Genomic DNA, 15,355 nt, shown 5'->3' with positions numbered 1-15,355 from the left:
GAGGATCTGCCAGGTTATGCATATTCATGTCGTGACCCACGAGTAGTTCATCCCCAGGTGCTGTAAAACTGTTTCGTAGCCTTTTCGCTGGTAACACATAAAATTTATACTGTACACGAGTATGTACTGCAATAGGGACTTATTACACAAACATAATACAGAAATCACATAACTCTCATCCTTGCTAGATCCTCATGAAGCTTTAAGGTAGCTCTTTATACTTTGACACCAGCTCTTGAGAAGAAAATTTGCTTTAAGCTAGTCCACAAATGCGTCACTGCTATTATTGTCTAATGTATGCAGGCTAGCCGTATGCGTAATTTTAGATTTGTGTGCATGTATGATGCCTGTCGACCTTAATGGTGGTGTTATTCATTGTGTTGCATATGGTCTGCTGTGCCATTTACACTGTAAAGAATGTGTCATGTAAACTAACAATTGTTCTTTATGTAGACATCTTCATTTAAAGGGGACATATCATGAAAATTTGACTTTTTTCATGTTTACGTGCTATAATTGGGTTCCCGGTGCTTTTATCAACCTAGAAAATGTGAAAATAAACAAACCAGAAACTTAGTTTTGGTAAACCATTCTCTGCAAGCATGTGAAAAAATAGGTAATTGAAATCTGGCTCCCCTTGTGATGTCAGAAGGGGATAATACGACCCCTTAATCTGCACCATCGTACCATGGCACTGCCATTTAGTGCAATCAGCTAATTTGCTTACAAAGTGGCAATTTTAACATGCTATAATAAATGATCTGTATGGTATTTGAGCTACAACTTCACATACACACTCTGGGGACAGAGTTTATTTGACATCTTAAAAACAAATTGTGAAATGTCCCCTTTAAATGGCACTGCAAAATAGTATCAAACATGCATGAATCAGCTATTCCAATTGAGAGTAAAAAAAAAACTTAGGGTAACATTTACATCTTTGTCAAGTATTTGCATACAGTAGTAGGTGGTCATAAATGCACCTGCATCTTTTCTAGCTGGCCACCAGAGGTCTCCCTATTGTTATTCCAGGCCCTCAGTGTCCAGCAGTATTTAAACATGCACCTCATCACAGTCCTTTACCCGATGGGTATATATAGTTCATGTTTGCTTTTGAGAAGGCTTCCCAGTGTTTGTTCTGCATTGTGAGCATGTTGTGTTTCATTGTTCTGGTTTTATATTTTATATTATATATATAAATATGGGTTTATTCCTATCATATAAACTCGCCATGTAAGCAATAAGTTACAAAAGGCTGTGCTGTAGCATGGAATAAGTAACGGATGAATGGTGTTGTGGCCCGATGTGAAGAGAAATAGATAGATAGCTATGTGGATGGATAAATTGATATATATACAGTATATATATATATAATGTGTATATGAAGAGTTTTGTTGCAAAACGAGATAACCACCATTATTTTAATTGTTCAGAAATATTGTTTTTTGGTTGTGCATTCCAATTAATTTCAATTCAACTGCAGTAGGTTTGTTTTGATTTAAACATTCATAACTTAAAAAATACAGCTAAGTAGCACCATAAAACAAAATAATAACATGATAACATAATAATAAACATGTTTTGACAAAAATGTTAAAAAATGGATTTATCTCGTCTTGCAACGAAACTCTTCATATATATATATATATATATACGGACGGATAGACGAATGGATGGATAGATTGATAGTTATACAGTTATAGTATACAGATGGATGGATCTATGGTAGTTATATAGTTATACAGTTACAGTATATAGTTATATACACTCACCTAAAGGATTATTAGGAACACCTGTTCAATTTCTCATTTATGCAATTATCTAATCAACCAATCACATGGCAGTTGCTTCAATGCATTTAGGGGTGTGGTTCTGGTCAAGACAATCTCCTGAACTCTAAACTGAATGGCAGAATGGGAAAGAAAGGTGATTTAAGCCACTTTGAGTGTGGCATGGTTGTTGGTGCCAGATGGGCCGGTCTGAGTATTTCACAATCTGCTCAGTTACTGGGATTTTCCCGCACAACTATTTCTAGGGTTTACAAAGAATGGTGTGAAAAGGGAAAAACATCCAGTATGCGGCAGTCCCGTGGGCGAAAATTCCTTGTTGATGCTGGAGGTCAGAGGCGAATGGGCCGACAGATTCAAGCTGATAGAAGAGCAACTTTGATTGAAAAAAAAAAACACTTGTTACAACCGAGGTATGCAGCAAAGCATTTGTGAAGCCACAACACGCACAACCTTGAGGCGGATGTGCTACAACAGCAGAAGACCCCACCGGGTACCACTCATCTTCACTACACAGGAAAAAGAGGCTAAAATTTGCACGAGCTCACCAAAATTGGACAGTTGAAGACTGGAAAAATGTCGCCTGGTCTGATGAGTCTCGATTTCTGTTGAGACAGAGGGTAGAGTCAGAATTGGCGTTAACAAAATGAGAACATAGATCCATCATTGTTACTACTGTGCAGGCTGGTTATGTTGGTGTAATGGTGTGGGGGATGTTTTCTTGTCACACTTTAGGCCCCTTAGTGCCAATTGGGCAATTGTTTAAATGCCACAGCCTACCTGAGCATTGTTTCTGACCATGTCCATCCCTTTATGACCACCTCTGATGGCTACTTCCAGCAGGAAAATGCACCCTGTCACAAAGCTCGAATCATTTCAAATTGGTTTCTTGAACATGACAATAAGTTCACTGTACAAAATGGCCCCCACCGTCACCAGATCTCAACCCAATAAAGCATCTTTGGATGTAGTGGAACAGGAGCTTCGTGCCCTGGATGTGCATCCCACAAATCTGCATCAACTATCAATATGGGCCAACATTTTTAAAGAATGCTTTCAGCACCTTGTTGAATCAATGCCACGTAGAATTAAGGCAGTTCTGAAGGCGAAAGGGGGTCAAACACAGTATTAGTATGGTGTTCCTAATAATTCGTTAGGTGAGTGTAGATAGAAGAATGGACAGATAGATGAATGGGTGGATTGATTGAAAGTTATTCAATTGTAATATATACAGTAGATGGATGGATAGAAAGACGGATGAATTTATAGTTATATAGTTATACAGTTACAGTATATGGTTATATATAGTTATATAGATGGATATTGTTATATGGTTAAATAGATAGATATGGATGGATGGATTGATGAATGGACTTATAGACGTATGGATCAATTAATGGATGGATGGATGAATAGACACATGGATCGATGGATAGACGGATGGATTGATTAGATAGATTTGCCCTAAATATATTTAGACTATAGAATTTTGTCTGTTAATACCTTTTTGACCTCACTAAACGTCCTACTCCAGACACCACTTAAGCAATTACTGACGTTGTAGGTTTTTACAAGCGTTTCACAGGAGGTTTTCATAGCTGGATACATGATTGTATAAATTGATGAGAGAAGGCTTCTCAAAAGTGCTCCATCAGGTTTAATGAGGACACTTCTACCTGCTGTGTTAATACTGCCAAACTTTACGCAACACAAACCTGACAATGAATCACGCCAGGACAGTCAAACAAAGCTGACAGTTCATAGCTTTATAGGAGCTTGTAACTGGGTATGGAAAAATGCTCCTTCATGTGAAATAAGGCAAATAAATTATCAAAAAGTGGCTTGACTTTTGAGATCTTACATAACTGTAAACAAAAAAAGGTCACACACAATATTTGAAAGTTTAGATAATATATTTAGATACGCATAACCTGTTTTGTTGTGCATACATTTTTCAGTACCCACTATATATTTATCTCTTAAATGATCCCAGTGGTGAACGTTTATTTGAGCTAAAATCAATTATTATAGCCTAAAGAGTATTAATTAAAAGCTGTTCTGCGCTACTACATTAAGATTTATTATTAAATAGCTATTTTGAACAGCGGTAAAACAGCTTGGCCTAAACACTCTTGAATTCATTCTCAAGTCTGCACCCATGTTGCTGGCACAGTCCCAATCCCCCCAAAACTGTTCACTTTGGAAGTCTTTTAAATTATTTACAGAGCTCTAAATGATCTGGTGCTGCTAATTTGTGCTAAATTTGGTTGGTGTGTGGCAGACGGGGTGAGGTAGGCAGATGCGTGTTGAATTTTCATGAGCCGCCTCTTGTGCCAGGACTGAGTTGCCCTACCTCTTCGCAATTATGCAGATATGAGCACTTCTGGGACTCCTGGGGTGTGCGGAGAAGTTTTGCCATTTCTCAGCCATCGCTTAAAGGGAGTTATGCACACGCACGATCCAAAGCCCGTCCACGTGACGTGTTAGCAATGGCGATCGTGTCCGGGGGAATTCCCAGAAGTCATAGCCCCTTCAGGGAAGTGCGGGGAATACGTTGTGGGACGAAGAAGATGAAAGGAGTAAATCCTTGTTACATGTCTGCTAATAAAGAATTACCACCTTTTTATTGTTGCACAGCCTTCATCCGTCAAAAAGTGAGGCCTTTTTGCAAAGCCGAGCAGAGAATTGCTTTTGAAAATTGCTTTTGCTTGCAGCAAGCCTCCAGAGGGAATACGGAGATGAAGCCAAGCAGAGGAAAGAAAGAGCAATGTACTATGTTTTAGTGGCCGTCTTGCTATCCCAAGGGCAAAGGATGCATTTAAAGACAGCATCCTACATCATCCAATTCGAATCATGACTATGCTAAGCATTCGGATGATGAATGAACAAGATCCATTTATAAACACAGCTGCACGTAAATGACTCGGTGCCGTTTTTAGAACGGCTATTTAGATGTGCGCTGAACCCAGAATCTGTTTCGTGGAGATGTGTAGCACGCTGAATTGGTTCTTCTCAGCTTGTGTTGCTCGCACAGTAACTCAAGCCAATTACGCTGCAAGTGAATGCGCCCATTAGGTCTTGTTCTCTTCCTGTGTAGTCAAATCCGGGGCAACCTAAGGCGACCCTGTTCATAAATTTGATTCATTCTGAAAAGCGAATCTTTGATTGGAAGCGCTGGTTTGTTTGCAAGAGCTTGGTTAATATTTGAATTGGGACTGTGATTTCTTGTTCGTCCGCATTGGTTCGGTAAATTGACAGAAACAGGCAAAAAACAAGTGAAAGAGAGTGGATGCGTGAACTTTCTTGCTCCTAGTAATTGCCTGTTGTCTCTGGAGAACTGCCTGAGATTCCTGCTTTATCTACTGACTGTTGTGTAGGAAGGGAGAAATGTTCTGAATACTATAATTCATTTGAGAAACAAGGTCTTCGTGCAGGGTACAGGGACAAAATCACAGAAGAAGAAAAGAGAAGGAAATTTAGTGCGTTAGAGAGTTGAGAGGAAATTCAGTGCATAGGGGATGAAGAAAAACCACGATCACAGAAATCACAACGATTGTTTCACGATAGCAATCTTTCATCTGGGACAGCCAAAAATCGTGCAGTGTATCCCGGAGTATAAGTCGCATCAATCAAAAATGCATCATGAAGACGAAATAACATATATAAGTCGCAGTGGACTATACGTCGCATTTATTTAGAAAATTATTTCACAAAATCCAAGCTGAAGAACAGACATCGATCATACACCCGGCGCAATGCAGCGCAATGCGCGATGCAAGTGTCTTTTGCTAGTTTCAACCCGGCGCAATGATCATTTTCACGTTTAGCGCTACGTTGTTTAAATAGCAAATGCATTTGCGTCCAATTTTGCGCTCATGGGGGTTCTAAAAATGTTGTTGGCGCGTTGCTATTTTGAGGCAACTAAAATGGACTACGCCATTGACCAACTAAAACCTGGTCTTAAGTCTAAAGTCAGTGGCGCAATAATGTTTTTATTATTAAATGAGCGCGTTAGTAATATGCACCTATAAACGAAATGCGGGTTTGCTTATCACACACATGGATGTGCAGCAGCACAAAAACGCTTTAAATAACTTAAGAAATCACATGTCAAGTAATTATCTGTCCACCCTGCCTGCCATGGAGCGCGAAAGATACTTTAACACATCTAATTTGGTCAATATAAAAACATGTCACTTTCATTCTCCCAGCGTCAAATTTGTGTAACAAGGCTATCCAGTGATTGCTGGAAAAGCACTAAGGATAGTTGTATGGCTGGACGGAAAAGTGCACTCAGTACTCTAAATATAAAGAAATGAATATGAAGTAACTTTCAAATACGAAGTAAAATCATTCACTGGCTTCCCTGTTGACTCGATGAGGTACGAGGAATGTCTGGGTAAGACACATCTGGCCAATGGGGAGCGTTGTTACACAAATTTGACGCTGTGAGAATGAAAGGTATATGTTTTATATTGATCAAATTAAATGTGTTAATGTATGTTTCGCGCTCTATGGCAGGCAGGGTGGACCGATAATTACTCGACATGTTTAATCTGAGTGATTTCTTAAGTTATTTATGCCTGCCGGGTGTGTACGAACGTTGCTTTATTCCACTATTTTGTATGGAAGTCAATGGGAAGTCTAGTTTGTTTTCCCCCAGAAGTGGGCGTGAACCTGTTCAGAGACATTCTATGACGTTGCGCCAGTTGTGCATATGCTTACCAGTACTGACACACAGCATTTAACAGAGTTAAGGATGTTAGCAATCTTTCATCATACACTGAAAAAAATGATTCATTGAATTTAATCAATTTTTTTATGGTAAGTGGTTGCAATCAATTTAATTAAGCTACATTTAAACAAATGTTTTATATTTTATTTTACTTTACTAATCTTTTTTGTTTAAATGTAGCTTAAATAAATTGATTGCAACCACTTACCTTAAAAAAATTGATTAAATTCAATGAATCATTTTTTTCAGTGTAGTGGGTATACAGAAGAACACATGATAGATAGACGATAAAAAGTGGGATCTTATTAAATACCTTAATAGTTTTGTCATTAATGTTTTATTGCATCTCTAGCTCTAATGCACATTGTGGACTGTTTGAACAGTTTGAACAGTCCCACACATGATATACAAGCACTGGTTAACTTCTAGAAGTGGTATATTGCAAGAGGTATATATTTTTTTAGGATAGACACCTTTATGTAAAGAGACAAGAACATCCCTGACATTTGGTTAATGGCAAAAAGTCTTTCCCGCTTTGCAACTTAATCTGGTTAAGACAATCCATTTACACATGAGATTTACTGACGTGTAAAGTACCACCACTATTGTACGCTTTGTGGGTACACTCTAAAAATATTGGGTGGTTTTAACCTATAGTTGGGTCAAATATGGACAAACCCAACCGTTGCGTTATTTGAATCCAAATTCTGTATTGTTTTAGCCTATAGTTGAATAACAACAACCCAGCAAACAGTTGGGTTTGTCCATATTTAACCCAATATGGGTTGAAACAACCCAGCATTTTGTACCGGTATACTGGTACTGGTTAAAAGGCAATTATGAAATTTACCAAAGAAAATAGTTCTTGATGACCAAAATAAATAAATAATACAACCCAAACTGAATAGTTAGTTCATTCATTCATTTTTTTATGTGCTGTATGACAACATGTTCTCATTTAAACACATTAACTAATTAATCCCTGGAGGAATAACCTGATTAATTAAATCTATTGAACTGAATTAATCAGGTGCTAAAGTTTATAGTTATGACTGTGTATTGCTGACTTGCAGGTGCAATATTTAACAAAGCAAATTTCTCTCTCTCTCTCTCTCTCTCTCTCTCTCTCTCCCTGTGTGTTAGACTCAGGCAGATGAGTGTCGGTATGTAGTGGGCAGTATACTCAGTGAAGATGAAGAGAAACCTGATGAAGAACTTCAGCGTATGTACGAGAAGTTTGGCTACAAGGTCATCTCTTTCCCAGAAGTCTCCTGTGCTGTGACCTCCTCATTTCCCAACAGATGCTCTTTGTCCCCCGTCTGTGCAGCATATAGAGTCTACCCTGAACTCGATCAGTATATAAAGGTAACAGTTCTATTCACTTGTATTTAGAATGTTTACGGCCCAACAATACGTTTTTTCTAGTTCAGTGTTTCAGACTCTTTAGAAGAGAATTGGTAGAACAACTTAGATGAGGATCAAGCAAAAAAAAAAAATGTTGACCCTGTCTGTGTAATCCAGTCTCAAAAATGTTCAGAATGTTCTTCACATTATGTAGTGATTTTGTGTGAAAAACAGTAAATCACAAAATATAACTTTTTGCTGGGGTTTACAGGCACACGTATATTGAGCTCATTATAATGCAAGATTTAACCTGAGAACAAGATTTAACTCGAGATTTCAAAGTCAAAAGAATGAAAGTAAAGATTACATTAGAATAAAACTTTATTTCTAGAATAAAGTGGAAATTATGAAATTAAAGCTATAGCAGTAAAAGATTATTGAGTATATTTCGAGACTAAAGTCGTAATTTATCATAATGATGTGTAAATTAACCCATTCTAAACCAATGCTTCCAAGATTTTTACTAATCATTGTGTGTCTTTACATGCACATTGCTTACTGCACTGATATTTTTGTACATTTTTTAATTTTGCACATAACCAAATGATAAATCGACTACTAGGGCCGATTTTTTACATACTGATACACAGATCATCTAATAGACACTGGTGTAGGTAATAAATTATTATTTCTGATAACACGCAAAATAAACAACAAGTACATTACCTAGTTCATATTTCATTGCTAAAGTATAAAAAACGACACTGAGCTAACGTTGCTGTGTAAAATGTGTACTATACAGGGTACCCGCGGAGTCTTAAAAGTCTTGAAAAAGTATTGAATTTCATTTTCCCATATTAAGGCCTTAAAAGGTATTGAATTCACCTCAAAGTCTTGAATTTTTCACGGAGGTCTTAATTTTTCAAATGATCAATAGATTTATATGTTGTAAATTCAGACACAAAACTCGCGTGCACAAAAACCACGCGTGAGCGATAGATACGAGCGCAGAACACTATCCATGTTCGGAAAAGCATCTTAGCGAGCGCGCAGAACACTTCGCGTGCGGGAAAGCATTCTCGCGTGTTCACAGAACACTAATCGCGCGCTGAAAAACGTCCTCCCGAGAGCGCACCTCTGTTCACAGCGCACAAATGCAGTCACACGAGCAAAGTAAAAAAGTTAAGTAAAAAGGCTGGGATCATAAAGTAAAGGCTGGGATGAGCGCTCGCTCGACTCTCTCTATGCGCTCGCAGCTGCACAACACACACTTGCTCGATCAAGTTGACTTTGGGACTGTGGGGGCGGGACAATGACGGGTGTCCTCTCACCTGTGATCGGTTGTTTGATTTAGCACACAATCTTCTGTTCCACAATCCGTCTCTAGTAAGTCTAGGTAGAGAAGACACGTTTTAATATGATCATTATGTCGGAGAAGGTCATTTATATGTTCTTGTGTGATCCATGCAATGATAAGCTGCAAACAATAATGCAAATTTTTAAGCTATTATATATTTTGTTTACTGTTTAATTAGATAATATCATCTTGCAATATATACTATATTCTACATATTTACATTGTCACACTAAGTTAGCATTAGAAAACTTTAGTATGATCCTGTATAAAGATTAACAGAAAAGATGAACAGAAATATATCTATATGAGCTTGTGTCAAGTTATTTGTTTGGTGCAGTGAACAGATCTCTTGTCTTTTATGGTCAAAATAGCATAACATTTTAATTTGTTGTTGTGTTTGAGGGGTTTTTGTTTCATTTTCCATAATATGGTTAATTTTGTTTGTCAGTATTGTTCTGGTTCAAAGCATTACTGATGAGTGTTATTAGATGTTGTTATTATCTTAACTATATTAAAGAGCAAAAAAAATTAATACCTTAAAATTGGTGTTTTTGTTTGGTTTGCAGCTTATTTCATGGATCAAACAAGACTATTGTTTTAACATAAATTACCTTCTCCAACATAATGGTCACATTAAAACGTGGCGGGCTGCACAAGATAAAGAGGAGGGGCGCATTTACAATAAATGTACATTTAAATCTATTAAATCTATTTGATTGTTGGTTTTGATTGGTTTGTAAAGATAAGGGTTAGGCCGTTTGGGCCTTGGACTCAGCCTTTTTAGAGGCATGTTGTCATGAATGTTCAAACATTTGTAAATAGTAATTATTTGAGGTATATTACATAATTTAAAATGATTTATTTTACCCGAATGGGTGCGATGTAGGTATTAAATTTCATTTGAAGTGGTATTGAAAAGGTCTTAAAAAGCCTTGAATTTAGGTTTGACAATCCTGGGGGTACCCTGACTATAATGTATACAATGTTAACTACAAACCGGCTGCAAACCTCCCTTCACATAGTGGTGATGTATGACCGCCGTCTCCCGCTGTCTTTAGGAAACCAAAACATTTTTTATTTTCCGACAAGGTATTTGTTCCAGAGTTCATTTTAGCCACTATTCAGACCATTAAACAAACAAAATCCAGAAGTAAAGTTCCGACCAGACTCGTAACCGCAACAACGCATGTGCGTCGGATGAAACTATATAATAGGCCTATCAATAATAAATAACACTTCTACCAATGAAAACTAAAGAAACTCTGAATTATATCTATAGGGTGTAATTCACTTCAGTGGATTTGTAAGTACAATCTATGATGCCTTATACACCCCAGAAGACTGCTGGTCAATATTTATTCCATATGTAATGGAGAACGGGATGTGAAGGGACCATGTGATTAAATAGGAGGATGGGCCTTAATAACTTGTGAATGGACCTATAACTGCATAGAGGTATGGTGAAGATGCTGTTAATGTTTGTGTAAGCATGCTGTCTGGCATCTCACTCTGAGTTCTGTGCAGTTAATGTGATGGATCGTGTCCTACTCACAATGTGTTAACTCGAATGAGAAGAAGCACTTGTGAAAATGCGAAATATATCTGTTTAGATAATGTTTATTTTTTTCAGTGTTGCACTATTCCTTTATCTAGGAAAAATACACCCAACAATGAAAATGAACATGCATTAGTATTATTATTATTATTATTATTATTATTATTATTATTATTATTATTATTATTATTAGTAGTAGTAGTAGTAGTAGTATTACTATTATTATCATTGTATTATTATTATTATTATTATTGCTATTATTATTATTATTATTATTATTATTATTATTATTATTATTATTATTATTATTATTATTATTATTATTGTGAATATAACTGTATTTTCTGGAATATAAACACATTTTTTTCATAGTTTGCGGGTCCTGGAACCTTTTAGTCTAGTGCGACTTATATGTCAATTTTTTTTATATAAACCAAGAGAAAACATTACTGTGCATGTCTACAGCCGCTAGAGACCGCTCTATGCTGCTCCTGTATTTATGTAATTTATTGGATTCAGTGATGCGGAATTACTTGGGACCTTTTTGAACTTTATTTGGCTTGTCGTGTTAATTTAGCCTATTCAGTCTCCCAGGTATGTTCTGTATGCTATTGTGTATCATGTAAATAACTGTTTATGTTACTTTAACATGTACGGACACCTATTCAGCCTGTTAATTGTTGAATAACTTGCCTTTCCAGAATAAATGTCCGCACTTCGGCTTGGATTTTGTGAAATCATTTTTTTAAATAAATGCGACGTATAGCCCACTGCGACTAATTAATGTTTTTTCCTATTCAAAACACATTTTTGTGTGATGCGACTTATGCCCCGGAGCGAGTTATAGTCCAGAAAATATGTTATTATTATTATCATTATTTTATTATTATTTTTTTGTGACTATTATTGCTAGTATAATTGTTATTATTATAATTGTTGTTATTATTATTATTAATATTAGTAGTAGTAGTATTAGTAGCATGAGTATTATTATTATTATTATAATTATTGCTATTGTTATTATCATTATCATCATTATTATTATTATTATTATTATTATTATTATTATTATTATTATTATCATTATTATTATTATTATTATTATTATTAGTAGTAGTAGTAGTAGTATTAGTATTAATGATAATAATAATAATAATAATAATAATAATAATAATAATAATAATAATAATAGTTGCAGTAGTATTGTAATTATTTACAAAATAAGTTTTAGCTAGCAACATTTTGATTGATCTGTACCCGAAAACCCCCAGATGGCTTGAAATGCACATTGGGTTACCAATATGGCGAGCACAGCCAAATCCGGCATCATGACACTCGTGCTATTGGCCTGACAATCTGTCCTGGATGCCTTGCTGGAACAGTGTCCAAGCAGCCACAGAGCAGTCCGTAGCAGATGCTCACTTATTTCCCTAGATGAAAGTGAATTTTCTATCTACGTAATATCCTTTAACCAAAGGATTTTCTCAAGTGCCTCCATGTGTGTTCCCACCTATACAATGCAACATTTAATATACTGCACTCACAGTAATGCCATATGACTGCAATATGTTACTTTATCGAGCTTGGGTTCTCATAACTCGTTAAACTATTTTAAACTCGAAGCACAATGCAATAACAGGTCACCGAATTCCCTAGATATTGACTAAAACTATGATGTAAGAACAGCGAAACCGTCCAATTTCACTCCTTGACCTACTCCGGTCTTTCTCGCACCTTTTCCTTTCTGCCTCTCTCTGCAATTCACACTTGGCCTGTCAGAGAGCTTATTAAGTGTAGTGCAATAGTTACATGACTGGCTTGTGTAGGAGTAAGCTCAGGATGTCCATTGCATTATGGTATTGTGTGTACAGTATGTAAGTTTGTAATGTGATGTATGTGAAGTGGCAGAGTGTACAAATATGGTACCGAGCAGATGATTAATGAAGATAGATTTGTGTGTGTACCTACAGAGACATGTCCTTACAGTGATTTATTTGAATAGGGTTTGGCAGCGGTTCAGGCTATGAGACTGGCGGTTACTTTATTGTGGAACTGCAGTGAGACTCCCTGCCATACACCCACTACTTCCCCACAACATATGTGCTACATTTACATTTAGAAGACACTTGTCGGTTGTCATCGATAACCATGAGAGCACTCGTACTGTATATGACTAAGATTGATGTGTGTGTAATTTCGTCTCTTCATTTCTGAAGTGTGCATTTCTTGGTCAATGTAAAAATATTCAGCAGATGTTTTTGCAGCATTTATAATGGGGTTCAAAAGGCCACTGGTGATAATGCTTCTGTGTTTGTTTTTTTGTAATTTAAGAAGGAAATAACCTCCAAAAACCCATGGTTAAACCACTGCTTCACAGGCTTTATGATTTTATTTTATGTACCTGGAGTTAAAGGTGCAATGTGGGAGTTTTAGTGACATCTAGTAGTGAGATTGCAAATTGCAACCAGTGGCTCAGTTCACATCTCATCCTCCTTTTCGAAACGCATAGTAAAGCTAAACTAGCCGCAACAGGACACGTCATCATCTGAGACAACATAGTGATCTATATCTGGGTGATTCTCACGAAAACTTGGTTTTAAAAATGTCAAGCATGAAAATGTAAAAATTGCTTACATTTTTTTTCCCCACCAGACATTGAAAAACAAAGTCTGGAGTAAATGGGAAAATTAATTTAAAAACTTTTACTTATCATTTAACACTTTTTGTAACATAATTAAAAAAATTAGTCCTAAAAAATCTCATTACCGCAACAGTCAGAAAACATAAACACTGACATATTTTCAAAATGACATGACAAACATGAAAGAACATAATTTGGAGATTCTGCACATGCATTTAAAATCAAAGTATTATGCTTTTATTAATTAAATTAACATTTAATAAGCATCAGTTGCGGTAATGATAATCAAAATGTCGTGTAAGCATTCTGACAAGACAATATTTCAAATTAACTGTAAAAAAAATTATCTTACCTGGTAGCCATCTTGAAGTAACTGGTCCATGTGCTTGGTCACTCAAAATCAAACTTTATTAAAAGTCTGTATGTGTGCTTAAACTGTTCTCAAAAAGTGTTGCGGAGGATGAGAACATCAGGCATGGACACATCATTTTCGTAATTTGTCTTCATTATTATTATACATGAATATTAAGTAAATATTCTTTCTGTCATCTAAAGTAGTCTAGCAAAACATCCATTTTTTTCTTAATATTTTTGTGTTATTTTAATTAAATTACAACATAACGCATGTTCAAACACAGCCGGACACATTGCGGTAATGAGAATTTCAGCAGAAAATGAGATAAAATTTACAATTATAAATTCTTATGTTGAAATCACACATTGTGCAAGGTAAAACACAGTATTGTGTTAATTCTGATGCTTTTTAATGTTACTATATTACACATTTTAAAGCTAAAATCATTAGTGCCGTGGTCTTTCAATGGTTTCGTGAGAATCACCCATCTATAGAAAAGTTTGTCTGTTTAGGGCTACTGTATATACATGATGGCATGAAATGGCGACTTCCATGTAAGGGGACCCAAGGTGTATCTAGATAAAACGGCTCATACTAAGGTAAAAAAAAACAATGCAGTTAATTTTGTAAGGTCTGTGTACACCACTGATAATAGTTATGTATTCTATATTTTACCACATTGCACCTTTAACAGCAACAAAAATGTAAAAACAATTTGATAAAAATAGTATTCTTCCGCCCCGGATTTACTATCTTAGAAACAATTTGTGAAACAAAGTGATTTGCAAGCAACATATGTTGCCGCTGACTGGCATTTTTTATGCTGGCTGGGAAAAAGTAAAAGTAACATTAAAATATATGTTAATTTGACATATTTTTTACACTTTTTTTGTGATTTTGGATGCAGTGAATGTAAAAAAAAGTATACATTGAATGTACTGTAAGTAGCTTTGAATAAAAGCGTCTGCAACATGCGTAAATGGAAAAAATCAGTGTTGTAGTCGAGTCCAACTCGAGTCTGTGTCAAGACCAAGCCCAGAGATCAAGTGTTGAGTCCAAATCCAGATTAAGCTGGTTGTGGACTCTGTCTTGACTCGGACTTGACACTCGATCTCTGGTCTTGACTCGGACTCAAGTTGGACTCAGCTACAGCACTGGAAATATTTTATTGTGTTTGTTTATATAGTTTTTTACAACAACTTTGAACATGGCTCGGCCAATCATAATTAAAGGTGACATAGAATGATTGAACGTTGTATTTATCCTTGTTGTGTGTTGTGACATGTAGAAAAAATTGTTTTTGTTTGGGTCTGTAATGCCTTAGAAGCTTCCTAAAAACCTCTCTCAGATCGCTCTATTAGGGTGGGGGTTTTTAAACGACTGGTTTTGCACCTATTTGGCTCCTCCTACTGGCTTAACTTGCAATCTCATTACTGATTGGCTGACTTTGCTGCCACTCAAAAAATGTAGCCAATTATTTTAAAGTGGAGGGGCCGTTAGATGCCTGTGATGTCATAAGCATCAGTTTTTCAGATTGGGCCGTTTTCTGGCTGACATTTCTAAAAAAGGAATTTCTATGAG

The 15,355-nt window shown here is 36.2% G+C and overlaps 1 protein-coding gene across 1 annotated transcript in view; it reads left to right on the top strand.

Moving 5' to 3' along the window:
• Window positions 1–15,355, top strand: part of tex264a (testis expressed 264, ER-phagy receptor a) — a 92,991-nt gene that overhangs the window by 10,374 nt on the left and 67,262 nt on the right. The window contains exon 2 of the mRNA XM_055213098.2: window positions 7,666–7,887. Coding sequence (XP_055069073.1) covers window positions 7,666–7,887 — 222 coding nt within the window. The remainder of the gene's footprint in view (window positions 1–7,665; window positions 7,888–15,355) is intronic.

The sequence above is a fragment of the Misgurnus anguillicaudatus genome, chromosome 8 (genome assembly GCF_027580225.2).
Source record: "Misgurnus anguillicaudatus chromosome 8, ASM2758022v2, whole genome shotgun sequence".
NCBI classification, from domain to species: domain Eukaryota; kingdom Metazoa; phylum Chordata; class Actinopteri; order Cypriniformes; family Cobitidae; genus Misgurnus; species Misgurnus anguillicaudatus.
This window is presented reverse-complemented; position numbering and strand designations above follow the sequence as displayed.